General features: G+C 38.3%; 2 protein-coding genes across 2 annotated transcripts in view; one reads left to right on the top strand and one right to left on the bottom strand.

Moving 5' to 3' along the window:
* Positions 1 to 9,298: 9,298 nt before the first annotated feature.
* On the bottom strand, positions 9,299 to 10,364 carry HSPB3 (heat shock protein family B (small) member 3). Its single transcript, XM_030969012.1, has one exon. The coding sequence runs from the start codon at positions 10,245 to 10,247 to the stop codon at positions 9,798 to 9,800; it is 450 nt and encodes a 149-aa protein (XP_030824872.1). The 5' UTR covers positions 10,248 to 10,364; the 3' UTR covers positions 9,299 to 9,797.
* An 847-nt stretch (positions 10,365 to 11,211) lies between these two features.
* ARL15 (ADP ribosylation factor like GTPase 15) overlaps positions 11,212 to 26,885 on the top strand; it is a 247,654-nt gene continuing 231,980 nt past the window's right edge. Inside the window, exon 1 of the mRNA XM_030968219.1 lies at positions 11,212 to 11,331. Coding sequence (XP_030824079.1) covers positions 11,236 to 11,331 — 96 coding nt within the window. The 5' untranslated portion in view covers positions 11,212 to 11,235. The remainder of the gene's footprint in view (positions 11,332 to 26,885) is intronic.

Raw genomic sequence — 26,885 nt, forward strand, 5'->3', positions numbered from 1 at the left:
TGGAAACATTTAAACATTTTTGAAAAAAATGTGTGGTTTTAATCTATCTTGAATTAAGAAGAAGTGAATGAAGAGAGGCTCTGAACTCAAATGTAATGGAAGCTTATAATGCCCTGTGTAACTTCTCATTGAAGGTGTCAAATCTTTCCATCTTTATTTTGTTGCTATTCCTTTATGCTATTACTTTGCTGTTTTAGTAAGAAAAGCAAAATGAATTTTCATGAGAGAAGATGAAACTTTGGTGGCACTGAGCCTTTTCTTTATGATGATACTCCTCTGTGGACCCTGGAAAAAGCATGTGTCTGGACATTGAGCAATGCTCTAATAGGAAATACACTGAATAGTGCTTTGTGCAAGGAAATGGCTACAAATAGGTTGGTTTTCATCAATATAATTTCTAAGAGCAAATTTGATCAAATGCTTACACAGTATATGTGATTTTTTGGGTAGATTTTGCTATTTTTGGTAAATCTGTAGCTGGTGTTACTACCTCATCATAACTAGAGCTGAGTGTAATTCTTGGAAACCATACAGATTGGTAATAAATTTCACTTAGTAGGGGAATAAACTGTTTTGCTTCCATTTTTATGTAATCTCTAACAGGGATGTCACAGTTCGGGTGCCTGGCAGGGCTGCCACTAGAGGGCACAAAATGATTTTAAACACAAAATTGTTTAAACATTTCGCTTGCTAAATGTAAAAAGCTAAAGGCAAGTAAAGACTTTGAACTATCAAATCAGTAAAGAAAGTGCTATAAATTTGACAAACATGTTGTTCTAGTGGTATTTTCTTCAGTTTCTGAAATATGGAATATGATTTTATTTTAATCGTTTAAAAAAATCTTACTTGAAAACATAAAACTGAGAGAAATGAAAACACTTTATTGTGTTCTATAAACTGAAATTTAGGAGAAAATGCAGTGAGATATAGAAGGAAAAATATTATTCAATCACAAGCATGAATTAAACAAAAGTTACATTGCTTTTTTGCAAACTAGGTTGTGTACAGTTAGAGATAATTGATCAGAAACACTGAGGCTTTTGCTTGGCCTTTGCAATATGTATCAGCTATCTCAGCCCCAGTCTGTGTAATAGGTGGCTGCTACTCAGTCATTCTCCACTCTCCATTTAATATTCCTTGGAATGCGTGTCTGTCTCCATTTCCTGTCTGAAGGGATAATGCTTCAAGCCATCTGAGGATGCTGTGAGGATAAATCCTTTATGTATGCAGTTCTTCCATGCTGTGGCAGGGGTGATATGTGCTAGGCTGATATTCTGACAGTGCTGAGTCTCTCATGGTTATGGACAAATGGGCCCATGCCAACTGCCAGTCCCTGGGCCTGCGCACAGGCAGAATTTACCTGCTGAGTAAAGACTGAGACAGCAAAAGAGGATGAATGAGCCTGCTACTTTGTCCTGAGCTACCTAAGTCCTTGAAGAAGTATCTCAATCTTATGTTTATCAATCTAATACCTTTAGTAATAACAAATACTTGATAAAAAGCAAAACTAAGAGCTCAGTGTGTAGCTGATGTTGAGGCCAGCATTATATCCATGTGCCATATAAATGTGGCATGAAAGTAAAATTATCCCAGCCATAAACCCATTGTATAGGATGAATAAGTCATAGTATAGTACAAATAAAGAATTGAGCATTCATTAATTTCCTGCATGCATATTTCCCTGTGTTCACTCAGGACAGAGAAATTACAGAGAAGACCTCCTTAGCAGGGTCTGTGCTTGTGTTAACACTGAGGTTTACCATGGGAAAATAAATACTGATGGGCTCTAAAAATCCACAGGACTTGAGCTGAAGGTGCTCTGGTCAGTGCAGAAAGGTGGCTGGAAGAGGCTGGTTGCCCAGTGAGGGACTAGTCACTGGCAGCTCCTCAGTTATACATATCAGTGGGTCAGGATGGATGAGGCTTGGCACTACTTTATGAATTTTTACTGTCCGTCATTGAATTTTATGAGGGACTTCTCAGTCTCAGCATGGAAACCAGGACAAGTCTCGGGGTCGGCTGCTTGTTCTCTGCCCCCGAGGTGAGTTGGGTGGTCCAGGGAACGACCCCAGGCTCTGAAGAATGAGACTGGACTCTCTGTTGTTCTTTCTTCAGGTTGTTTACTAAGTCTTATCTACAAAATTTTCTCCCTGGCAGACAGAGGTCTGACCAGCAAGGCAGCCACGACGCTCTCCGCCCGCTCCCAAGGCTGCGCCGTCTCTTATACCACAAATTACGTATATCATATTTACCTTTACCTTCCAATACCTATCACCCATGTTAGACAGTGCACCTATATTCTAAACCAATCCCCAAGTGCTAACATCACAGCAGAAGATGGAGGCCAAGAAGAAGAAGGAGAAAGGCTGGACACACCCAGTTCCCTCCATCTTGCCTCCTGAACCCCCATACCAAAAAACCCAAAATCTTCTTTTCCAGCCCGTGATAATTTCACTATTATTCTACCTAAACTGTTGTGGCTTGCTGATCTTCATATAAGGTTGGTAATTTGCTCCATGGGTCATAATCAAAACCACAGGTGTCTTGGGCTCCGTGACAGGGTCTCTGAGACCCCTAGCAGGGGTCCTGGTGTCCTGGACAGCCAGAGGTGTGTCCTGGGTCCCGACAGACAAGTGCTCACTAACTTAGGCAACAGACCAGTTTTGGTGGCATTTTGACCATCAAAGTACCTTTTATTTTCTCAGAGCTTGTGTTTAAGCTGATGCAGTGCATTCTGTATCAGGGGACAGTGGCATTTACATTAAGGCTAATTAATATTTGAGTATTTATGAGATATTTTTTATCTTCAAGGAGAAAAATTTTGTCCATGTTGTTGCTTGAGGACATGGACTACTTGAAGGATGGCCAAGGAGCTACTCATTTGTCTGTGTCAGCTCAAGACGTGGAGAGTTCTGAGAAGCTGAGTGACACAAAATGACACTATATTACTCAGTTTCAGCTTCCGTGTTTTGCTGGTCTTTTGGAGAACATAGAGGCCTGCAAATATTGAAGTGGTGAAGAGGGTTCTTGCTGTGCTTGCTTAGAGCCATGTATTTGTGAGAAAGTGAATGACATTAATTTCCTGTCACAGGTGGTGTAGCCTGGTGCTTCCTTGTTTTGAACATTTGTTTTGGGACGGAGTTCAATGCAAAGATGTGTTGGGCATCCCACATCCCATACCATTAGTAAAATCCTAAGAGATTATAATTTCCTGAGAGAAACAGTGTCAGAACCTGGCTCTGGTTGTTCTGTATGCATTTAGAGTGTTTATTGCTACCCATAAATACAAACTGTGCTCATGTAAGCAGAATTATCCAAATCTAAAATACATTTTTATAAAAGGGCCAGTGAAAGTAGAAATGGAAAAAATAAGGAGTTGGTAGCAATCAGTATCAATTGATACAAGGGAAAGCTCAAAGTATATTAAAAAATATATGGTCAGTGGGAGGTTGGGACTTACTCTACAAGCAACAGAATCCTAGCAAGAGTTTAAAGAGTAGGACATGAAGATGGCAAAATTATCAATGATGATACAGGTGTCCATAAGGTACAAAGGTATTAAATATATGCAAAGTTATTAAATACATATTTCTGCTTTATGTGGAAAGATTATGCTTACAGTTTTTCATGTTGATAAATTAATTTGTGTTCTATTAGTAGCTAATAAGACTGTTTAGTAGAAAGTGCTATGCTTTTATATCTTTGTAACTCATAAAAACAGGGTAATAGAAAGACTGTCCCAAAAGCTGTCCAGTGTATTACTTTTAGTTTTAAGATAAAATTATCACTGAACAAATCTCAGGGGACTAGGGAAAACCTGCTCTTTGTAGACCATGGTGATTATTAACACTTGAATAACTGGTGGAGAGGTGTGATGAGTTTTCCATCAACTGAAGTCTTGAAATAAAGATTTGATCTCTTACTTAAAGATGTGTTGTTTTTCAAACATATTATGGGCTGGCTTTGTGAGGAAATTATCAAATGAGATCATGTGCATTCTGTTCAGGGGGTCACCCTAGGGATCATCACTGATCCTTCTGCCCTTTAAATCTGGAATAAAATAAATCTGGGAAACCTTATCTGTCTCGACACTGTAGTCATTTCAGACTGAGGTTTCTAGCCGGTTTAAGTTAAATATTGCTATGGTTATTATGATAGGGTCTAGAGTTCATATTTCTTCACTTAGTTGTCTCATAGTCTCCTAATCTGTATTGAGTCTCTCAGTTTCATTCCGGGATCAAGTCCTGAGGCTCCATATATACATTAAGGCAGAGGCTGTATTTATGGAGTGTCTTGTACGGTACATACTAATCATGCCACCAGGGCTTGGGTAATTGTGGTAAAGTTGCAAAATATAATTGAACTGCTATTAAAATGCATACAGCTGTCACCAGAGCAGGTAGCTTATGAGCTTCTGTCTGCCTTGTAAGACAGAGTACAAGAATTATGTTTTTATTAGTCACACTCTGCTCTGAAAATCATTCCCCTTCATTAATTTTTCATGATAGCTGTATCAATGGATCATTTTTAGTTAAGAGTTGGACTTATTTAAACCCAACATCCAAATTCCAAATTAGCTTATTCACAGACAGAAGCCATGCCTGCTCTTCGTGCTTACTCCGGTGTGCTGCTGTGATGTCTGTGGAACAGATAACTCCCGTGCCCAGGCTGAGAAGGGAATGGTATATCCTGGAAAGTGAGGAGTGGAACTAAAAATAAAGGAGTTAGTGCCACTGGAACCCAAAACATACTCACATCCCATCTTGCCTCTTGTGGGAAATGAGACGCATACAGAGAACTACTCATGTGGTCCCTCTGGGTGTCTGAATCATCTGCAGGAGCAGCCAGCTTCTACTCCTGGTACTGTGGTGGTGGAGAGGAATGTTCCAGCCAGCCCTGGAGGCTGCACATTAGCGCCTGAGTGAGGAAGTCTTGCTGGATCAAACAAACTCCATGCAGAGCCAGTGAGAGGGATAACTGCACAGATTAGCTACTTTATACTGATTCAGTAAGCCAGTTTGAGCTGATGAAGACTTGGCTAGGAATTTTGGGGTGGCTAGTTCAGGTAGGGCACTTCCACTTTTATCCCCATGTCATTGAACTCTGCTAAGAACAAATGAAACTTTTAGAGATTCTGACATAGATATATCTGCTTACATAATGAAATATTCAATTAATAGATAAGATAATTGATGAGATGTGCTATTGGAAAGAAAGGTAGTTGAAAATAGTAGCTGAAGTAGCTTCATCTCTTTCAGCCTAGGATACCAAGGGTTCAGTCCATGCACATGTTCCTTTTCTATTAACAATCAAAATTTTTTTGAAAAATTTTAAAATGTATTTCTCAGCTCCTAAAAATGCTTATTTTACAAAAAAGAGTAAATATTTCTTGCAGAAGGTTTAAATATTATGTCTTGAAATCTGTTTAAATATATCTACTGGTTTTTGACTTGGGATTGAGTGTATTTTCTTGACAGTAGGTGCTGTGGTGTGGATTTACTGGAAACAGTGTTGGTAACAAGGATGCTTTAGCTCTTCCTGAGAGAGCTGTGTGCCAAGGCCTACCTGCCCTGGTTCTACAGTTTTCTGTCTCCTCTTCATGCACAGACCTGCCTGCTGCAGCTTCTGTGCCATGTAGCAGAGCTCAGCAGTCTCATGCTTCATCACCAGTGCTCACTGGGGTCAGGGGCAAACCAAAGCACAGTAAACACACCAAGGAGCATGAGAGGAACTGTAAATTGTTCTCTGTTTGCGCCAGTTCCATTTGTGCAAGCTGCTGCTAGACATACTTCCCCTTGAAAAGGCTGGCATCAGCAGTATTACGATGTGGCTAAGGAGGGTTACTTTTAAAGTAGATTGATGGGATTTGTGGTGAAAATGCAGCCTACCGTGGTACAGACAGCAGAAATCTCCACTCTAGCACTAACCTGAATGGGGAGTCCTGAGCTGGAGTGCCATGTTTCTCATGTCTCTCTTAATGACCAAGTGTTTTTTTTAATAAGGGATGACTTTTCAGCCTGAGCACAGAAGTAGAGTGTCTGAGTTTTCTGGGCCTGAGCGCACAGGGACAGTACTTCTGGCTCCAGAGTGAGCACAAGTGGGGCCAGCTCACTACCCAATGTAGTGTACAGGTGTAACTCTTTAGATTTAACTTCTGTGTTCACAGTGTGGGGCTATTGAGCTGCTGTCCTCCGGGTGCGAGGGGCCAGCCACTGTCTCTGGTAGTTGGCAAAGACAGAGGTCTGCATCTCTTTCAAACAGAAGGTGTACCTAATATTTCCAGAAATATTTCTACTCACTTTAAAAACTAGTCTTGTATGGTTAATCAGATTAAAAAGGAACATTTTGATTCCAGGATATGAAATAAGTAAGGAATGTGAGACGTTTCCCTCTGAGTGGGAATGTTGCCACCATTATACACCCGAGATTTCCTTTTCTCTTTTCCAGTGCTGCAGCTAAGTTGTTATTGAGTGACTGGTGGGTATCATGTCAGCCTTGGCTCACTGTATTACCAACATTGGACCCTATAGAGAGATCTCAAATGCCCTGGGTGCAGCAGAAACCATAAAAAGGCAGCAAGGCAATGAAAGGCATTTTTGGGCTTTCTGCCCACAAGAATCCTATGGAAATTTATTTTTTTTACCTTCTTTTTGAGACTAGTGCCATATTGATACATTTTCTTCTGTATGAAGGCATTTTTCACAGTGCTTACATTCATGCATTAAATCATCTTTAGCCATTTGGAGGAGCAGTTTGATCAATTACAAAGGTAGTCTCTCACTGTTGGGAACTGAGAAGGCTCAGTAACACTTGGTCTGCAGGGCTTGCACAGGCTTATCATTTATTCTGGGCCAGAATTTTATAGACAGCCAATTTTACAGTTCCTAATTTAACCACATCAGCATGTCTTAAACCTGTCTTAAGCTGTAGCTGTTCTGAAATTCTTTGCTGTTGATTAATATCTCAGTCTGCTGCCCATGAGCAATATTAGCACCTTTCTATGTGACATTCACATTCAGTTCTAATCAGATTATAAAAGTAAAATATCATATAAAATATGTGAGAACAGATCTTTCCAGATTATTCAGAAACTGTCTGCCAAGTACTTTGAGGTTGTTCTGGTAAACACATAAAAATCATGCATCCAAGATCTTTTGATAAATCACCACTTAAAAAAAAGGAGGGAAACATTTTCCTATGCACTTCTTGGTGCTAAAATGCAGGAATTCAGTGGCAGGTCCATATTCCAGTGTGGTCCCTGTTACATGAAGACTCGGTTAGCAGGTCAGGGCAAGTTCCCATTTACCAAGGAGCATGGATATAGGCTTTGGTAAAGATCTGTCTAGAAGAGAAGGTAAAGTTTGGCTGGATAAATCTGTGCTCTGTCTGGGTCAAGGTGTTCCAGTGATTTCAGACTGAATGACATTGTGAGCAAGTACAGACTTGGGCACAGAGTGATGCAGAGAGACCTGCAATACAGAACAATCAGACGTCACATTCTCCACCCTGTTTTGCGAGGCAGGCCTGTGTACATAAGCAGGCCTGTGTGTAACCATGGTATTAACATATATAGAACAGATGATATGATTTTGGCTGTATGGTCTAATTCCTTGCCAAGTTTCCAGTAGCTTAACCATGATCTAATTTGAAATAATTAAATCAGTTATGTTTTTTTTAGAACATCTTTCTCATCTATAGGGCCATGAATATCATCACTGCAATCATAGCTAGAATAGTTTTTATAATAACTTGTAAGTTTAAGTGATAAAATTTACAAAACTCTCTGTTTTTACAAGATTTACAAAACAAAAATCACCAAAACAGATTGCTAACTTGTGATCCTGAACACTATCCCAATAGTTGCGCCATAAGGTGGTGTAGAAACCAGGGGTTTAAGCCTGTACAGTTTTTATAAATCTGGCCTGTAAATTTTAAATTTTACACTAGACCTGTATCTAGAATTCAGTTTCTTAAGTCCATGTTACATCTTCTACCAGATTGCTGTCTAGTGAAGCTCCTAGATGTAGAAATCTAGATCTGATTTGCTATTTGATCTTAAACCAATATGCAAATTGAAGACAGGCAATATGAGGGAAAAGCGCGAGGTTGAATAGAAATGCAGGGACATATGTTTTATATTTGGTTTAGTTTGGTAGAAAACATTACACTCTTGACTTCTGGTGTATTAAAAATATAATTGCATGTGATGGAAATTTACAATTCAGACTTTATTTTATCTTTCTTGTACAATTTTTTCTGACTTTTAGCACAATTAATGGGTAAAATATGAGAATTGTACCACCCACTTTTCTAAAACCAATTGTTTCAAATATCTTTCAGTCTAAACAACAAAAATGTAAATCTTTCTCATAAATGGACATGTGCCGACATACAAGCTTAGGATTTTAATTTGAAACTTAAGGAACTCTCTAGCTTCAGCCGGTGAGAGCCCAGGTTTTGTTCATCATAGTTTTCTTGTATTCCTAAAATTGTATTTGTATTCAGTTTCATTTGAATATGGTTTTGATTTGTCCAAACAGCAGATGGCTGTGATAAAGCGTCTGTTTTTAACTTGGCACTTTCCATTCCACATTCCTTTACTATTCATAGCACACCAGTCATAGTAGTCTCCAGTACACATAAAAGGAGACAGTTCGACTTGCAGATGCAGTTACCCTCAAATATGTGAGTATTTACAAACCCATAGCATTATTTCTTTTTAATATTGAGAAGACCACATAAATATAGAAGGTGGATATTTTTTCATCTCTGCCACTCTCATGAAATGTGAGACACTGGAACAGAAACTAAAGCTGAGTCTGCAGCATGGAACCCCTATATTTAAAATTAGATTCATGTAGGGCCTGTGTTCCTATGGGGAGAGGGGAATTATCATTGGCAGAAAAATTTGCTCTTGAAGACAGAGTTGTGGGATTGCCTAAATTGTCAAGCAACATGGACAAGTAAATACTCATCAGATTAAATGACAAGATTACCTAAAATGTGCAAGAAAAAAAGGCATTTATGTAAGAGCAATGTCTTTTTATTACTGAGGTTTCACAAAGAAGAACTTGGTGCTTTTGTAAACAAAGTATTTTCTTCAGTTGTTATGTTAAACAAAACCAATTTTCTGAAATGTCTTTAAAGGTTTTCTTTCAAAGTAATTTGACAGAAAGTATAATTTCTATATATTGTGTTTTCAAGCAAATAAAATCAAGCAAATAAATTCTTTTTTCTTATCATTGGAAACATGCAACACACTTCTAAAAAGTAATCTCTTGAGAGTTTTTTGGTACAGAAGCTTGAACTGTGGAAATAGGGATTTTTCTCTTGATGCCATCTTTCAGTTCATGCGCTTTTCCCGAGAGAAGAATTTAATATCAAAAATTAGAAAACAGTTTTTTAAAATTTCTATAAGATTCACAACTTGTCCATTCCTTCTTTAATGTTTATGACTATGTATAACAAATGCTTACTGCTTAGAAATACAATTCCTGCTACTTAACTCAAAACTGTGCTCCATTTTCAATATGTTATCAAATAGATTTTTTTCTTTTCTTCTGCTGAGACTAGCCTGAGTTTGCTACTGTTTGAACAGCCTGTGTTTTCAACCTATGTGTAGCTGGAGGCAAGCAGTATAACAGTTTACATCAAACAGTAAACTCAGCATACAAAAAATATATACAAATAATTTCCCTTAATAAATACAGCTTACTACACCCTACAGCATTGCATGACTGATATAATTTTGTTACATTAAGAATGATTTTATCTCACCGATAACTATAGACATGGTTCTAATTCTTTTCCAATGAGTTCTTCATTTCAACAACCAAAATGCCATCATGGCAGAAAAGTGCAGACAAGTCTTTGTTCTCCACTCCGTTGGGTAATTTGTATTGTCTGGTGAAGCTTCTGGATATGAAACCATGCTCGTCCATCCTGGGTCCGTGCTGAGCTTTAATCAGGAGCCAGCCTTCGAAAGTCTGGATAATGATATCTTCGGGGCAGAACTGCACAACATCCAGCAAGACCCGGAATTGTGTGTTTTCCTCCTCCTGGCCGCCCTTCCCGGCCCCAGCCGTGCTTTCTGGGGCGCACCTTCGGTCGCTCGGTGCAGTGGTGGCAGGGCCCGGCAAAGCATATAAAAGGTGGTTCAGTCTGTGTGCCTCCAGCTCCTGGCCAACAAACTGCTCCTGGTAGCGTACAGGAGTTTCCACCCAATGTCTTATGACAGCTTCTGCCATTGCTGAGGCAGAAAGATCAGGCTGCTGCTCTTGCTGTGTTGGGAAACTGCAGAGTCACACTGAGCTTTTCCCAGCCGTGTGTCTTACCCACAGACCAGTCTATCAGTTGATGTCGCCTTTCACTTTTAGAACAGGCAGAGCTTAACATTTAATACAGTGTCGTGTGCTGCAGTGCTGTGAGTCTTGTTTCGTCTTTTATCCACTAACAATAGAGCACTATTTATAGCGCTGCAGTCTTGAGTGGCTCCAACACATGCATGGCTTTCATGCAGGAATAGTAAAAGAAACATTTTCGTGCACGTCTTCTTATTGCAATATTGCGCTGTATATAATTATGAATAATGATTACACAAATAATGTGAATTTTTTTTTATTTAAATGGAAGTTCAATACTTTTGTTTTTCCAAGGGATATGTGGCAATAAGTACAAAATCTGTATTTTTAATTGAATTGTATATTCTAATTGAAATGTGTAGCTAGTGAGGGAAGAGGTTTAATTACCTTGGCAGCAGGAATGGAGCAGATTTCAGGTTAGCTAAACTGTGAAATTAGCAAGTGCATTGGACATTTTTGCAGAAGCTGTGCATAGGTGAAATTTGGGCATGGTCACCCAGGACACCATGTTTTTGATGGGAGGAGGGAACCATCTCTGCCCAAAAAGGGGGAGCCTGAAGGGCTGAATCTGTAATCTTAGTGACCTACAAACACAGCAGAGATGTCTCCAACATGTCAGGGAGTCAGACACAAGAGTGCAGACAGAGCTACAATGAAAGCTCATGTTTCAGAGCTTCCAGAAGAGCCTAGAGTTATTTTCCCCCAGGGGCATAGTAAAGACAATTCTAAATCCTTAATGCTACCACATTGTCCCAGTAACTCCCATCATCTGTTGCTTAACAGCTTGAACCTGTGATCTCATCTTCTACATGTGTCTGCAAAGCAGGACTGATGACTTCCAAGGCTCTCTGAGGTGTAATTATGGAAGCACAAAATGTTTGGGAATGGAAGTGACCTCTGGAGATCATCTATACCAACCCCCCTGCTAAATCAGATTCACCTAGAACAGGTTGCACAGGATCATATCCAGGTGGGTCTGAAGTGTCTCCGTAGAAGGAGCTTCTATAACCTCTGCCTTGTAATCTTCTTGCCGTTCTTTGATTGCCTGGCAGATAATGCCTACAAAGGTCAATAGCTAAGAGAACAACAAGAGCTAAGAGAAAAGTGCAATAAAGAAGGAAAGTAATTTCTAAATTTTAGAATGTTTGCTAGAATATCACGCTAGCTGAGCTTGGTAATGTGAAGCAGAATGTGTTATGGCAATTGATGGTGAAGATTTTGTTGTTTGATTTGTTAGTGCAGTAGAAGTTGCCCTAGAGCTAGAAAAAATCAAATAAGATACTTTTATTCCTTCTTGTTTGGCTATTGTTGTTCGGAGTTCTGTCTCTCCCTTGTCCTTACATGTTCCATTACCATAGTTATTATGGGATCTTTGGTGCTAATGGAGTAATGAAGAAAGAGGCAACTAAACTTCAATCTTTATCAGCTATTGACTTCTTTATTGCATTAATAGCAGGGCAGAATTACCAGATGCATGTATAATTAAAGCTTTAAGGCTGCCATTTTATTTTAAACTTATAAAGGCTGCATTGGAATGTAAGGAAATTTTCAAAAGTTCAAGATAACTTACATTAAAGGCCAACTGTCTAATCGAGTATTGTGAGAAAGAAGTATTGTGAGTAAAGAGAGTTAGGCTACTTTATTTAACTATTGGCTCTTCTCCTGTTAAAGTGACCTCCAGAAATAATTTAAAAATGCAATTCTGTATGTATGATTGACTAAAATAGTGATAAAACCAACCTGGAGCATTGCCTGTTATCTGTTCAGCTGTTTTCTCTTTTGCTAGCAAATGATTCACTTGATGAAGAAACTTTAACCTTGAAGTGAAGTAGTATGCCTGGCTGGTTGTGATATTATGCTTATACAGATTCCTGAAAGCTATTGCTGTCCCTAATTAATTCTGTGATGGTAGCCTGACTTATTTTACTTCAGTTTTGCACTTCATTAATAAATGTACTGTACGGGAATATCACTTTTAAATTTTGTTTTATTTATTCCCATTATCTCTGGAAAAAGATACACTTGCCCATAGTTACACTTCAAATGGAAACCGAAGTCACCATCTCGCTGCAAGTCACTGTGGGACAGCTGTATCTGTTCCCAGAAACAGCTGTGTTAGTCTTTCAAATGTCTGTGCTAAGCACACTTGAAGCTGTCTGGTCTAATTAGCACGAAAGATTCTTTGAATACCCTTTAAATTCATGTTGCATGCAAAATGCTGCAGAAAGTTATAGGATCCCTTTCTACTCTGTAGGACAAGAAATCAGAAAGATTTTGATAATGAAGCTGCAGAGTCTGTTTCTGCTTTCCCATCCTGCCCTCTCCTCTGTTCAGTCCCTTCTCTCAGTTTGTCATCTGTGGTCTCATGAATTAGCACAACGCTTCTTATCTCTTTGTTACTAACGTGGGGAATATGCCAAGTGGAACACACAAACACCCTTGATTTTCGGCTTTCAAATCTAAACATTGGCGAAGTGCTGCAACACTGAGGCACTTCTGACGCTTATGGTGCCTTGTTCTTCAAATAACTAGAGCAGGATTCGGTCCAGCAATACGTTTTAATAATAGCTGATTACCGTGGTCTTTTTAAGCCTTCTGAGCAGATCCGACAGAATCGATGTCCTAAATCACCAGCTCGGTGCCTCAGGTTTTGTTTCCCGATTTTACCGTGCCTTGAAGGCCTCTCTCGGTGCTGCCCAGGGAAAGCACTGCAGAGGTGCTCTTCCGAAGCAGCAGCCGGGCAGCTTGGCTTCCCACGCCCGCGTCCCCGGTGTCCTCTTCCCCCGCCCGTTTTCCAGCACGGCGCCGGGATGCGCGGGCACGGCCGGCCGGGAGCGCGCGGCGGCGGCTGCGCGGGGCACAGCGACATCTCCTGGCGAGGCCGGGCACTGCCCCCGGCCGGCCGCGCACTCTGCGCCAGGGAACGCCGGATAAGAGCTCTTACTCGGCTTCACACCGATTAAAGCTACTTTCTCAGTACTTTGGAAGGAAGTGGCGGAAAAAATATTTCATTAACGTCCTGGGCTGCATCCAAAGCAGCGTGGCCTGCAGGTCGAGGGAGGGGATTCTGCCCCTCTGCCTGCAGTACTACATCCAGCTCTGAGGTCCTCAGCGTGAACACGGCATAGAGCTGTTGGAGTGGGTCCAGACCAGCATCAGCAGGATGATCACAGGGCGTGAGAACCTCTCCTGCAGAGACAGGGTGGGCAGTTGGGGTTTTTAATCCTGGAGAAGAGAAGCCTCCAGGGACACCTTATTGTGACCTTCCAGTATGTAAAGAGGGCTTATAAGAGAGATGGTGAGGGATTTTTGACAAGGACATGTAGTGGTAGGACAAGAGGGAATGGCTTTAAACTGAGAGTAGGTTTAGATTAGATATTCGAAAGGAATTCATTACTGTGTAGGTTGTGAAACACTGGAACAGGTTGTCTGCAGAAGTCGTGGATGCCTCATCCCTGGAAGTGTTCAAGGCAGATTGAATGGGGCTTAGAGACATCTGATCTAGTGGATGCCATCCCTGCCCAAGGCAGGGAGCTTAGAACTCAATGATTTTTAATGTTTCTTTCAACCCAAACCTTTCTATGATTCTGTGGTGCTATTAAATGTATAAAGTAGGCATCCTGGTAAAGGTGTATTTTAAACTGCAAAAATCTAAGGTGCAAAAAATCATGAGAGTAACACATTTTTTATGCATTTCTTAAATAAATACAGGTCCATCTTGCTTGACACAACTTTGAAAGAGTAGCTTACCCTGTCACAATCCTCTGTGTGCTTGATTCCCCAAAGATAAATTTGTATTTCAACTACCATTGAAATTCAGTAACTGCTGAAAGGGGGAAAATGTGAAAAGGCTGGCAGGCTGAATTGAACAAGAACTCTTATAGAAGAAGCTAAGAGGCTAAATTCACATCAGGGCCATGTAATTATCCAAATGAATCTAGATGAAGCGCTGAAGTTACTTTTACGAAAGCACACAGGGATGCCACTCATTATCTACTTCACGTGTCATTCAAAAGAGATATTGTCACTTAAGACTTTGCAGTACATATTAAATGAAAGAAAAGGTAGTTCCTTTCATTTTAGCAGTGTTCTGTTATGCCCAATCGGGAAATACAGGCTTTGTGGTTGGTACCAAAGAGCTAGATAGTAAAATAAGATATATGTGACAATGTAAATGAGGTGATACATATGAAAACTCCATGGTAAAGAGTTATTTTCCACATGGCATTTAATATATTTGTTTAGTGTGAGAAAATTACCATCTTACTTCCACCACTTTGAATCCATTGCTCCTTAAAGCTATGAGCTGTCTTTTTAGCTGGATTCTTAGATCTGGATCTGTGTAAGTGCTGAAGAAATAAGCAATGTAACCATGAGTCCTACAAGTGCCTAGTCAGCAAATACTAAGGGTTCTGTTTTCAATAAATATTGGGGGATTTTTTTTTTTAAAGTAATGTCTCATTCCAATCACATGGTGTTTATATTGGTCAGTGAATCACAACATAACTCTTTCTGCAGCAAGACTTCACGCTGTTTTATAAAAAATCTTGCAAATAGTAAAGACTGTGTTGTTACATAGCCAGCTTTACTGAAGGGAGACTTCTGTTTGTGGGTCATGTCCTTCAAAACCTGGAAAAGGCTGGATCTGCTCAACCTCTTGGAAAATCTCTCCAGGGCACTGATGCTCTCTCGTAACTTTTGGGCCTCTTAGGAAATGGAAAACTAATCCCAGCTTTTGCACTGAGAATCAAGTGTTTGCTCATTCATTAGGAAGTATTGTAAGAAATATGAGTAATCATGGAATGGACTATCATTTTGACACATTGCAACCACTATTACAAGACATTTTTCTTGACATGTTGAGATGATAGAAGAGCAGATGAAGATGAAGCAGATGAAGGTTGACAGGACCACAGCAGCTGCTGTTGGAAAAACAGCTTTACAGAACAATGATGTGTGAAATAGAACATGTATAACAATTATTTTTAAATTTCACATTACTGTAAAAGCTACAGTGAGGTCATGCAACTCTTTATACAAATCTGCTTTGTTTTTCACATGGCTTGTTTTTCAATATTTGTATGTATGCTAGAGGCAAATGCACCTGTGCCTCACAAATTCTTGAGGAATTCCTATAGAAAGCAAACTCTTTAGAGTGATAATAATCTGTTCAATTTTTGCAGAGAAAACAGTGGAGAGGCAATGAACAATTAAAAGAGAATAATGTGCCTTAGGGGGTCAAAAGCTCTGTTTTGCTATTGAAAGTCAGGATCCAAAGAACTCTTGCTGTAGAAACAGTCTTACTTTTCACCAGTTAAAAATCAACTAGTGTTCCAAGAAGTATGCCAATTTTCAGGTTTCCTACCCCTCTGCCTCACTGAAGGTTTTACTTGAGACTTGGTAGGAATATCTCAAGGCAATGAAGTACAATAAGACTCATGTATTTTGGGCCTGTTAAAATTTCACAGCTAGTGCTGGCATGTACATTTAAGATGTGAAACCCCTATCCATGGGGACATCTTCAGCTGTGCATGTCTTCATGTGGACCACTTTAGTAAAAATAATACAAGTACTGAAAATCTCACCTATGAAGTTCTAGAAGTAGCAAAATTTATGCTTTTTAAAATTATGTACTGTGTAGGTCCTACATTACACGTAAATATGCTAGTATGTAATTAGCACAAAACACAGAGTATCTCCTTTTGATTTTTGATGTTTGTTTCCTTCTTTTTCCTAAGAACAAAGTGAAGATATGTGGTGTACTGATCCTCTGGATATATTTGTAAAAGTCCTTAGCAGAAAATAATTGAACTCACTAAATGAATTTTGAGATTTAAGAAGTTCTGTGTTCAAAGACTCTCTGAAAACTCAGCCAAGAACTTGTTGGGGCTGAGTGTCAGTGTGTTGGTCTGGTTGGTTGGTGACCAGCTGCTGATCCTGGGGTAGAAGTACTTCATTTGGAAAGTCTTTAAAAAGAAACTGCTGGGATTTGAGAAGGATTTACAGGAAGAGTTTGCTGGGGTTAGTGAACAATTCCTCTCTGGAATGACATAAATATGCTGTTTGGTTTCGATATACCCTGGGAATTAACTACTGTGTCAAGCATCTTTAGCTGACAAGGAGCAGCTGGAGACTGACTGAGTAAGTAGTGAGAGTGGAAGGCTTACTCCAAAATCTCAAATTTAGAGTGACTGATAGGATATTGATGGTGTCTCAATGCTACTGTTTTCATATGGAAAATTAGTGAGTAATATGAAATTCTTAGAAGGAAAGTGAATAATTCATTGGCAAAAATACTGTCTCACCTTGCCCCTCCACATGGTGAAAGCCAATCAAAATCTGGCTCCTATGTCAGAACTGTTATTTCCTTCACTGTTGGAATTAAAACAATAGTCTCATATTTTCCTAATTTCCTGACTTTGGCAATGCCAGAAAGGCTGCAGAAGTGGTAAAATCTGCTGCTAGAAATCCTTTTCTGTTGGTAGTTTTCAGTTAAGTATGAGGATGAGGAATTCTTATATATAAACTACATAATCCTTTATCTTTACTGGACTTTCCTTAAGTGTGTCTGTGCAGAATTTATGTCCTTAATGTTAACACTATCATCCATACTACTTTGAAATTACATTTTCTTTCCTAGTGTGCATTCATCTCAGAAAACAGAACTTGACCAGATTATTTTTTTAAGATTACCAATTAATTTACTGTGAACTTTAATTTATGGGACGCGGATAAGTAGGTTATTCCATATACATGAGTCATGAATTCTTTAAAAGAGTGTTAGGTCTGAAATCTAGAACTCTTTTTCTCCTTTCTCTTATTTGACCTTCTGTTTATGCATGTTAGAATTTGAAAAATCTAAAAATGTTTTCTGGCCTGCTTTGTATACTTGCCTATTTGCAAAGACCTCATGCCACATATGTTGGAAAAAATGGAAATTCGTTTTTCTTCATAAAAAAGCCTTTGTATCATATAAAATACTGGCAGAATCTAACTCAGTCTTTGCCATACCCTTTAAAAAAAGATCTCTGTACATGTCCACATTTATTTAACATGACTAGAAACCTGATTATTAGGTAAGTAATTTCATTACTACAATACTTTCCTCCCAACACATATTTGTCAATACAGCTATTTTTATAACACAGATCATAACTGCTGTGAAAATCTGTTGCTTTCATGTTGTTCTACTGAAGGTCAGAAGATCCTTAATTAAACTTTATTTTGCTAAGGTTTATGTTTACATAGCATGGTCCGCAAGAAATAAAGTGTTTGCAGTGAGGTCATGAGAGAAAAATAATATTTATAAAGGCAGATTTAACTCACATATTATAGAAACAATTTTATTTTCACAGTAGAAGCTCTTTCTTCCATATTAATCTTTGCTGTACCAAGGAGGTAAATTAAGTCTGTGCAGGCTAATGGGGTAGTTCTGTAGCCAAATATTAGTGATTAGTAATTAGTACAACTGAACTTGAATGTGATTACTTAGAGAGAAGTTTTAAAAAATAATTAATGTATTTACTGAGCATAGGTGTTTACTTAGCCATTCCACATAGGTTGTACCTTTCTTTGGGACCAGTTAAAGCTACTTATAGATAGCAGACTGTGGGCTTCATTGTTGATAAAGTGAGGGGCTTCTTTGTGCAGGGATGAACAAAGACACAGGAAAATAATTCGGAAGAGTTAATCATAAGCAAAACCACAGAGGGGACTTTGACATGCAGTCAAAGGACTTAGCATTGTTGGCATTTTGTTATCAATTCCATACATACTCAGTTTTACAAAGAGAATGACTGATGGATGGATAAGAAGATTGAAGTAGAATGAAAGACAAAATGTTCTAAACACAAGGAAATTTGGTTATTAGCGTACAAGCAAGCTGTCATTCTGCAAACTGTACTGAGTGATAGTAGCTAAAGGCAGCTGGATGTTGAATAATTCGTGGTTATTTGTCCATTTTGTCAACTCCCTTCTCTCAGTGCTATTCCCAGAGCATTCACTGAGGGTATCAGCAAAGTGAAGGCTACAGGATTAAATTTTATTCTAGCAGAAATCCAGGACAGAAAGAACTACCAGACAGTTTCATATAGACTCCAAACTGTCTCACCACTGTTCATCTTCTACCACTGCTGGAATTTTGCTGTGGAAACAAATAGCAAAGAAAACAATAACAGGATTAAGAACAATGACAGACTATTAAATTGCATACCAATTGTTCACAGCCTATGGCAATTTGTTTCCACTGGTTCAATGTTAGATTTTTTTTGGCAATGGCTTTTCTTTTTTTTTTAATATACAACATTTTAGAGTTAAGAATATGACCTAAAGGAAGAAGGGATGCTTTCTAGTTCCTCCCTACTTTGATATAGTTTTATGTTGTTTTTCATTTAGTTCTCCAACCTCAATCTGTGTAGTTTGGAGACAGGCCCCTTTTCTGCTCAGGAACAAGAGTCAGGGCCAAATCAGATGCCAAATCATGCTTCATTCTTCCTTTGTACAGCGAGCCATAGAGAGCAGTTAGCCACTGTAGCAGTTAGAGAGCAGTTAGAGAGCAGTGTGCAAACAACAGTAATGAGTTCTTCTATGAACCATAATTGTGGTAGGGCTGACATGCACAGACTGCAGTGCAATAGAGATTTGGGATCAATATACAAACAACTGGTAATTCTTTAGTCTAAGGTCTAGTCTAGAACCATAGGAAACCAGCATTCTAAGTTTGGGTACTTAAATGCTGCAAGAGGCCTCTGCTATTTTGAGAAATCAAATACAGTTTCCTGTTGCTATTGTTTCCAGAGTAAAAAATGCATCCTGTTGATACCATAAAAAGATACCGAACTATTCTGCAATCTGGAAAAGTGTGTTTTAGTTATCCTACTGTTGCAGCTCAACACTCTGATTATGTAGAATCATGATGTTAATATTCTTTTTCTCAGTAGTTCAATTTCTTTAGTCTTTAATAATAATTTTAACTTCCTGGTTTCAAATGTCACACATTGATTTCATGTATGTATTTTTTTTTCCATATCCAAGTGTGAAGCAAGGATTTAGACAGCTAGGTAATGTGGTTACAAGATATGCTTGCTACATACCAATTACGTGTCAGGTGCATGACTACTTGAAAAATTCAGTCCCATTTGAGAAGACAAAAAGCCGTTAGGGCCTTCCAAAATGTAGTTGCTGCACTTGCCTCTTGTTACCCTTTATACTCCCATGTCCTGTGTGGGTGAGTTCCTTAGGAGCTGTCTTTCCAGCTCCAAGCTGGCTGGCATACGAGGCTGCCACATGTCAGCTCTGCCTTTTGTACCAGCTAAGATGGAGTTGATTGCCTGCATGTTTGAAACAGTTGGACTGATGCCTTCTGTTACTCGATACAAACCTCTGCAGTTATTACCTCCAGATATGGGGAGAAAGGCTAGCAGAAAAAGCCATTAGCCCACGGTTTGTTCCACTACAGCAGGTCTGAGCTGGAATGTCAAGATCTACAGCAGTGCTAGGCACTGAGAGCTGTACTTCCAGGAAATATTAAAAGTGGTCTGGCCAGTAGCTACTTGATATTAAATATTACAGAATCCTTTCTGGTTTATATTAGGTGCCCAAAATCAATAAATACTTTGACCTTTAATTTTCTGTGCCTCATTCCTGCTTCTGAAAGAATGGCAATAATAATTTCTCATCTTAGTGGATTGTTATGAAAATGAACTGACTAGTATAATAGAATCATAGAATCTTAGAAACATAGTATCTGTGAAGAAGTTAGTGTCAGATTACGTGACTAAAAAGAGAGATTTCTGTCCTCAGACAGAATTTGTCAAGTGGTGAGTAAAAAACATAAGAAAAACATGAGGCCACATGCATCAATAATTCTTTACTAAAAAGTAAAGAAGAAGGAAAATTTAATTCTCACTGATACAGTAGTCAAGTGGAAAATATACAGTAGAGTTCTATAATTGGAGAGCACATTATGATATACAGGCATGTGCAGGCTGAAATAAATGTGCACAGGAAACCTGAAATTTAGCATTTTCTTATAAGTATTTTTAAAATTTACTGCATTACAGCCACAATTTTTAGGTTTCTGTTGCTCTTTGTTTTTCACAAGACACAATTTGCTATAAGGATGTGAGATATGCAGAAAGGCAGAATCACATTTGGGAATTAATTCAGGTAAAAATATACAGTTTTGGAAAGTGAAGTTAGATGTGAGTACACCGTGACTTCTGTCTTCTCCTCTCCCTTGAAATAACAAGTCAGATGATGTGGTAAAATGAAACCTCTTGGCACTTCACTGTCTAGAGACTGAATCTATTGGGTGTTTCTGCCCACTGTTCCAGCAGAGATACACCAGTACTTCCCCACTGCAGCTGAATGATATTAGGAAATATAGGCAGGATTTGGTAGGACCCAGGTTAAAATGTTTAGATTGGAAGTCTATTTATATATATCACAGAATTTGTTGGGACTTTTATCAATACCTGTTTTTATGCAGTAATGGTCTTCTGAAAGCTAGCCATTAAAAGAGTGAGTGTGTGAAAAACATTATTTCTGCCTACGGCTCAGTTCAAAGACAATGCATTAATATGCATGCTGAACTGCTGAGCAGGGTGAAAATGAAGAATTAGTGATCAACACTAATAAGAACCATTTGCTCTAAGTACAAATGGACAGTGCTTTTCCCCTGCAATATAAACAGCTTTACTTGAAAGAATATTCCAGTATCTGGATAATCTAGAAGCATTACTTATGGGTTTTTATGTATTCAGAATAACAACAATATTTAGCTTTAATTCTCTGAATAAGTATTAACAGAATTACATGTTAATGAATTAGCCAATTCACCTCCATTTTATTCTTAAAGCCTCCACATAGAAGCAAGAGATCAAATTTCATATTAGTTACACAGAAAAGTAGTTTGTTGTTTTGCCAGGACTGTAAAAATCATATATGATCCAGATCTACCCATATCCTTCAAGCTGAAGTAAACCAGAAATAAAATACAACAGGTATTCCTTCTCACATATCCTTCAGATGTGTTAGAGGCAAGGAACCTATACTTGGGCTGCTGGCCTCTCCCTCAATGGAAAAATCTAAAACAGGTTAATGAGAGTAAAACAGCCCTGTAAAGCATGTTTTGGACTTGCTTCAAGAGCTGAAATCCATAGTTACCACATAAAATACTTAGCCCTTAAAGAGCTTTTATACAACCTCACCATATTTCAGTCTGTTTTCCTGATTTGAGTTACAGTTTGGCTGAGAGCATCATCAGCATCTTTGACACTGTGATTCACAGAATTTTTCTGTGTGGGAAATGACCCACAAGAATCATCAAATCCAACTCTTAATTAAGTAGTCTGTAACAGGGATTGAACCTACAAACCCTGGTGTAAATAACACCATGCTCTAGGCAACTAACCCAATCTTAGGGTCATGACTTGCATTTCTTCATGGCACACCTTCTTGCTTGTTTTTTCCATCCTCAGGATTATGTGGAGGATGTTCAAAAGACAAACAAAGCAAGAATTCTTCAATATGGACTCAGAATTTCCACACCCTTGTCTTATTTTCCCTCTCCTTTGGAGTCGTAATTGCATGAAGGACAGATGAAAGAATTGCACTGAAGTGGCTGAATTCACATGCAATATTTAGACCCTCATTCTGGAAACATATAAAAACAGTGAGAAAAAGGGGCAGTGTTATTGTAAAATTCCCACTCACACAGTAAGTTGCCTGAGTGGAAATGCATTTCCAAGAGTACATGCTCTCCGTTGTATTTATTCCCACACTCTCGTCTCTAATGCACCTAAGCTTCTTGGATATGAGGGACTGTTCCTTAGCATGTCTGCAACATTGTTTGTGCTGCTCAGATGATTATCACTAACTGGTTTTGTTACTGACAAGATAGGTTTATAATCCACCTGCCGAGACATTAGCAAGAAAGGATGGCTGGACTTTGGTTATGGGCTCTGCCTTGGGAGTAAGAAATCCAATTTGGTTCTTATCTCTAGGGTAGGTTTTTCTCTTTGGCTTCTGGAAAATCACAGGCTCTTTATTTCACTCTCAAACAGTGCAGGAAGAAGTATCAGCCTCATAGCCCTGTTTAGGTTATTATTATTTTTAAGAGAAACAGTACCTTCTAATACACATATGCAAAAACTTACACGAAATATCATATGAAGCTTTCAGAGGAAAAAGAGCAAACAAGGAGGTGTACCACTAGTGACCAAGAAGCAATTGAGTTTAATGTGAACATACCTTTAACATTCCTGATGAAATCAAAGAACAGCTTGCTGACTCAGGTATCAGAGGCAGACAGTAGAAGGGGTAAGCCTTTCCAGCTGCCCTACTATGGCACCAAGTATGTAGCTTGCTGCTTGGGCATCATTATAGTGCATCTGATATTACAGGGATACAGCAAGTGGAGAGTGGGTGTTCAGAAAATAAGAAAACACATAGTAATTAAAGTTTGTCGAAGGGCTGCATTTGAATAGAAATTAAGATGTTTTCAGGAGACTTACCATTTGTTGCTGTTGGTAAAGTAAATATAGTTGTATTGTCCTCTGCAAGGCTATTGGTTTTATTTAAATCACCCACAGAACATTAGTTTGCAAGGAAAATACAAAAAGTGTATATTCATAGACTTATCATACTCTAGTACTATTAATGAATAAAAAAAAACCTCTTTCAGGATGAAATTGCTTCAATTCAATTTAAAATTAACAACTGTACACTCAACTTTCAGCCCTCTCTTGGACAAAATTCATATTGAAATTGAATTTCTCATTCCTTTGGACTGAAAGAGCAAAGGGACAAAAGGATAAAATATTTATTTTTATAATGCCTATACTATAGAATAAGTAAAAGAAAAATAAGCCTCAGCTACTAGCTGGGCATTATTAGGAAAAAATGTTGCAGTGAAGGTAAGAGAGACAAGTGACTGTATATGCTAATGTGTAAAACTGCATATGTGAAAAACATACAACAAAGAATTATGATGCCCCCAGGATTTCCATTAGCATAGTTGCTATAACCCTGTGATTATCTCTCTTACCTATATACTTGCAGTTTTCTGTAAATAATAACATGGAATTTTAGTCAGTATCTTAGAGTTTGTGTAAAATAAGGAGCCTATAAAATGAGCATTCTGCCTATGCTTAGTCTGCAGTTACATTTTACTATAAGGGTATAAGGAATTAATTTCATTCCTGAGTCTCCTCAAAACTTAATGCATATTTAACGATACAGACCTTTGCACAAAGTCTGTCAGCAGGGAGCCTTATCCTGACAGAAATCTAGTCACACATTTCCCTATCCTGAATCCCAAAGCAGGTTAGTAGAGCCTGAAAAGTGAGTGGCAGTGATGAGGAATGCTGAGCGATACCCTGATTCACAGCAACTTGCTTCTGCTTGTGAACAGGATAGCTCTTTCAAGGTTCCTTACTGATATTTAAAATGAAATATTTCAGACCTCCTTTTAGTTCCCTTATTTGGAAAATACTAAGTGAGTTTTGTAATGCACTACTTCTGTGGTTTTAAATACAGTAAGTGTAACTATGGTTATCTCAGAAAAAAACAGTTAATGCAGACCTAATCTTGCCTGTAGGGAGAGCAAGTTCACATTTACTGTAATTGTCATTAACATTTCTATTCATTTGATACCTCTTCCTAGGGAAAAACAAAGCAAGACAGCCGAGCGCATAATCTCTTTCTGGACTAAATAGTTCCCTGTCAGTGACCATCTTCTGTTCTCCAGCGCATAGAAGCACTTGGTCCTTTGTTAAATGGCAAAATCCCTTACTCCATGATTTTTATAGGCAAATGGTTAGATAGCTTTCACAACCTTAATAACATTAAATTTATTAATATATTAGGGAGTTACAACAGACTTTGCCTTTAGCTGTTTTCTTCACCTGATTTTACACAGCCCAATGAGGAGAATTAAATTGATTAAATAGCTTATTTCTGTCCAGCTAGTTCAGTTGATAATGTCTTTCATTCATGCCAACTTGTATTTTTCTTGAAAGGATACTATTCATTTTACTTTATTATTTTTCATATGTTTGTTTCGGACAGAAAGAAACATTTATCAGATGCTTTATTCTACAAGGAGGAATAAAGAAGAACATAAACAATTTATGTATTGTTATAAATTCTAGCAACAGAGCAATCTTAAAGGTACAACTGTACAATTACCACCAGCATCCAAAAAGCTCTATATAAGGTAGCAATGGGTATTAGAGGCTTCCCTGACCTTCGTCCAGATACCCAAGGGAAAATAGGGCTTACTGACAAACCATTCCATTTTTTTTCATGGAAATCAGTTGAAATCTGTGGAGGCTTTTCTCACCAATACCAATGGCAATGGGCAACATTTACTTTCAGGTACCACCAAAGTGAACAATAGAATGTTTGGGACCTGTTCTGCAAGATCTGCTGGGGGTTCATTTTTCCACAAACATCCCTTTTCACATCCCTTTCCACAAACCTGACTTTTTCCAGTCATCCTTCCCACTGAAATATCCTAAAGCCAGTTCCAGTTCTTCTTTCCCTGCTTTCAGTCAGTTCCAAGAAATTAAACTCTCAAATACACTTGTTGAGCAGTACCACTTCTCCACCACAGCAGAACTCAATACTGATTTTTTTCCATTTATTGCAAATCAATCTTCACCTTCTGAGACTTCATAAAATTCTCTCTCTGACTCCTTCCAGGTCTCTATTCTGATTGTACAGGGCCAAATTTTATTTCTATTCCTCCTATGGAATTCTGTAAAGGATTTAAACAAGCAGAGTCCCACTATTATATCTCACTTTATCCCAACTCTTGTTGCCACTTCCCTGTGCTTTAAAGATTCAGAAGTCATGTAGTGTGCTGTTATAATCTTAGATGGTAGCTTCCAGTCATTAGGAAACAGTATTACTGGAAGTATCTTCTGGGCTGGGAGCAAGATACAGTGGAGAGAGCTGTGAGAGCAATGGCATTTCAGGGTCAGCTGCCCATGTCCAAACAGATGGCGTCTTGTTTTCTCTAATTAAAAAATCTTCCATGCAGAAAGTAACAGTGTCAGATCTTGTCATGCTAATTTAGTCAAAGTTCAAAGATAAAACATGTACTCCAAAAACACACAGGCTACATGGTCAAAGCGCAAAATACATCTTTTGATCAATGTGCTAGTAATTATATCACCAGATTTCCTTTTAGAGTTTAGTTTTGATTGGATAAACACATCTAAGCCACTTCACTTGTTTGCTTTACATTTCCCTCTTGGCCATGGATGAAGTATGCTGGGTAGCCAGAATTCAAGAGCTGTATTTTCCTTTCAAGTCTGCCTAGCCGTAGAAGTAAATGCATAAGACCTATGAAAATCCAGTTCAAATACCAAGAAAACTTCTGAACAAAGAAGCCATTACATGTAAGTCAGGTAGCTGGTGTCTTGCTTCTATTGAAAAGAGTGATTTTAGTAGAAACACGAAATAGGTCTTTAAATCAAGTATAGCATCTTTGTAAAGATGAGTATAGGCTTTTCTGCTTTTTCTGAGACAAAGTCTCCTGCCTTTCAAAGAGATGATGTTCTCAGTATTGCTATAATCATAAAGGTTATGCTGAAGATGCAAATATTATCTATGTTTTTGAAAGTAGATTTCTGCATGTGACTTCAGAATGGGCAATCATTCTCATTATGAAGATTATCCATTTTGCAGAGGATTCCTTTCTTATTTCCACTCACTAATAGAACAGTTTCTTAAAAATCTGTGATACAAAACAAATAGTGAAAACTTGACCTGTGGATTTCTAAGGTAAAGCTGAGAAAAGAAAAAAAATTAGGAAGGACCTATTTAATATCTGCTTCTATAAACATTGTCAGTAGGCCTTTAGGATGTGCTTTAAAGAAAAAAAGAGCTCCTAAGGGTATGTTGCATAGCAAAATGCAGGTTTAATTATAACTTGTGTTCACATGCCTGCATAGTTTAAATTGCCTAATATGAATAAAAGAATTATATTTGTGTAAACTGGTAAGTGGCATGCAGACTCTACGGCACGTGTTACTATTTTGTCCTTTCTCCTCTTAATGTACTACCTAGATGAGACTAAAACCTGAAACAAAGGTATGACCATACCAAGACATTATTTTTTATTAACTTTTAGCATTTATTTTATTATGTTTGCTGGAAAGTATTTTTCTTTTCATATAGTACTCAGAAACAAAGAAAGTTTAAGTGTAGAAAAACCTTGAACCATAGAGACTTTGTATCTGATTTCATTATATCCAGAAGAGATGAAATGGTCATCTACACATATTGCTACAATGCTTTGCCAAGCATATTCCTAATATATGGTATATTTACACTACAAGCAAAGTTTAGTTTTATGAGTTTGTAGTCACACTGACTTCTTGGGAAACATGACTATTAAGGAAAACACAGTGCAAGTATTTAAGATGGGACAACGCATTCAGTATAAATATGAAACACAAGGTCATATGGAAATTGCAATTTCTATTGTTTCAGAATTATCTGTACCTTCATTTG

The sequence above is a fragment of the Camarhynchus parvulus genome, chromosome Z (genome assembly GCF_901933205.1).
Source record: "Camarhynchus parvulus chromosome Z, STF_HiC, whole genome shotgun sequence".
Classification (NCBI taxonomy): Eukaryota; Metazoa; Chordata; class Aves; order Passeriformes; family Thraupidae; genus Camarhynchus; species Camarhynchus parvulus.

Excerpts from the sequence above, each read along its gene's own strand:
- HSPB3 (XM_030969012.1), bottom strand. The coding sequence starts at position 10,247 with ATGGCAGAAGCTGTCATAAGACATTGGGTGGAAACTCCTGTACGCTAC.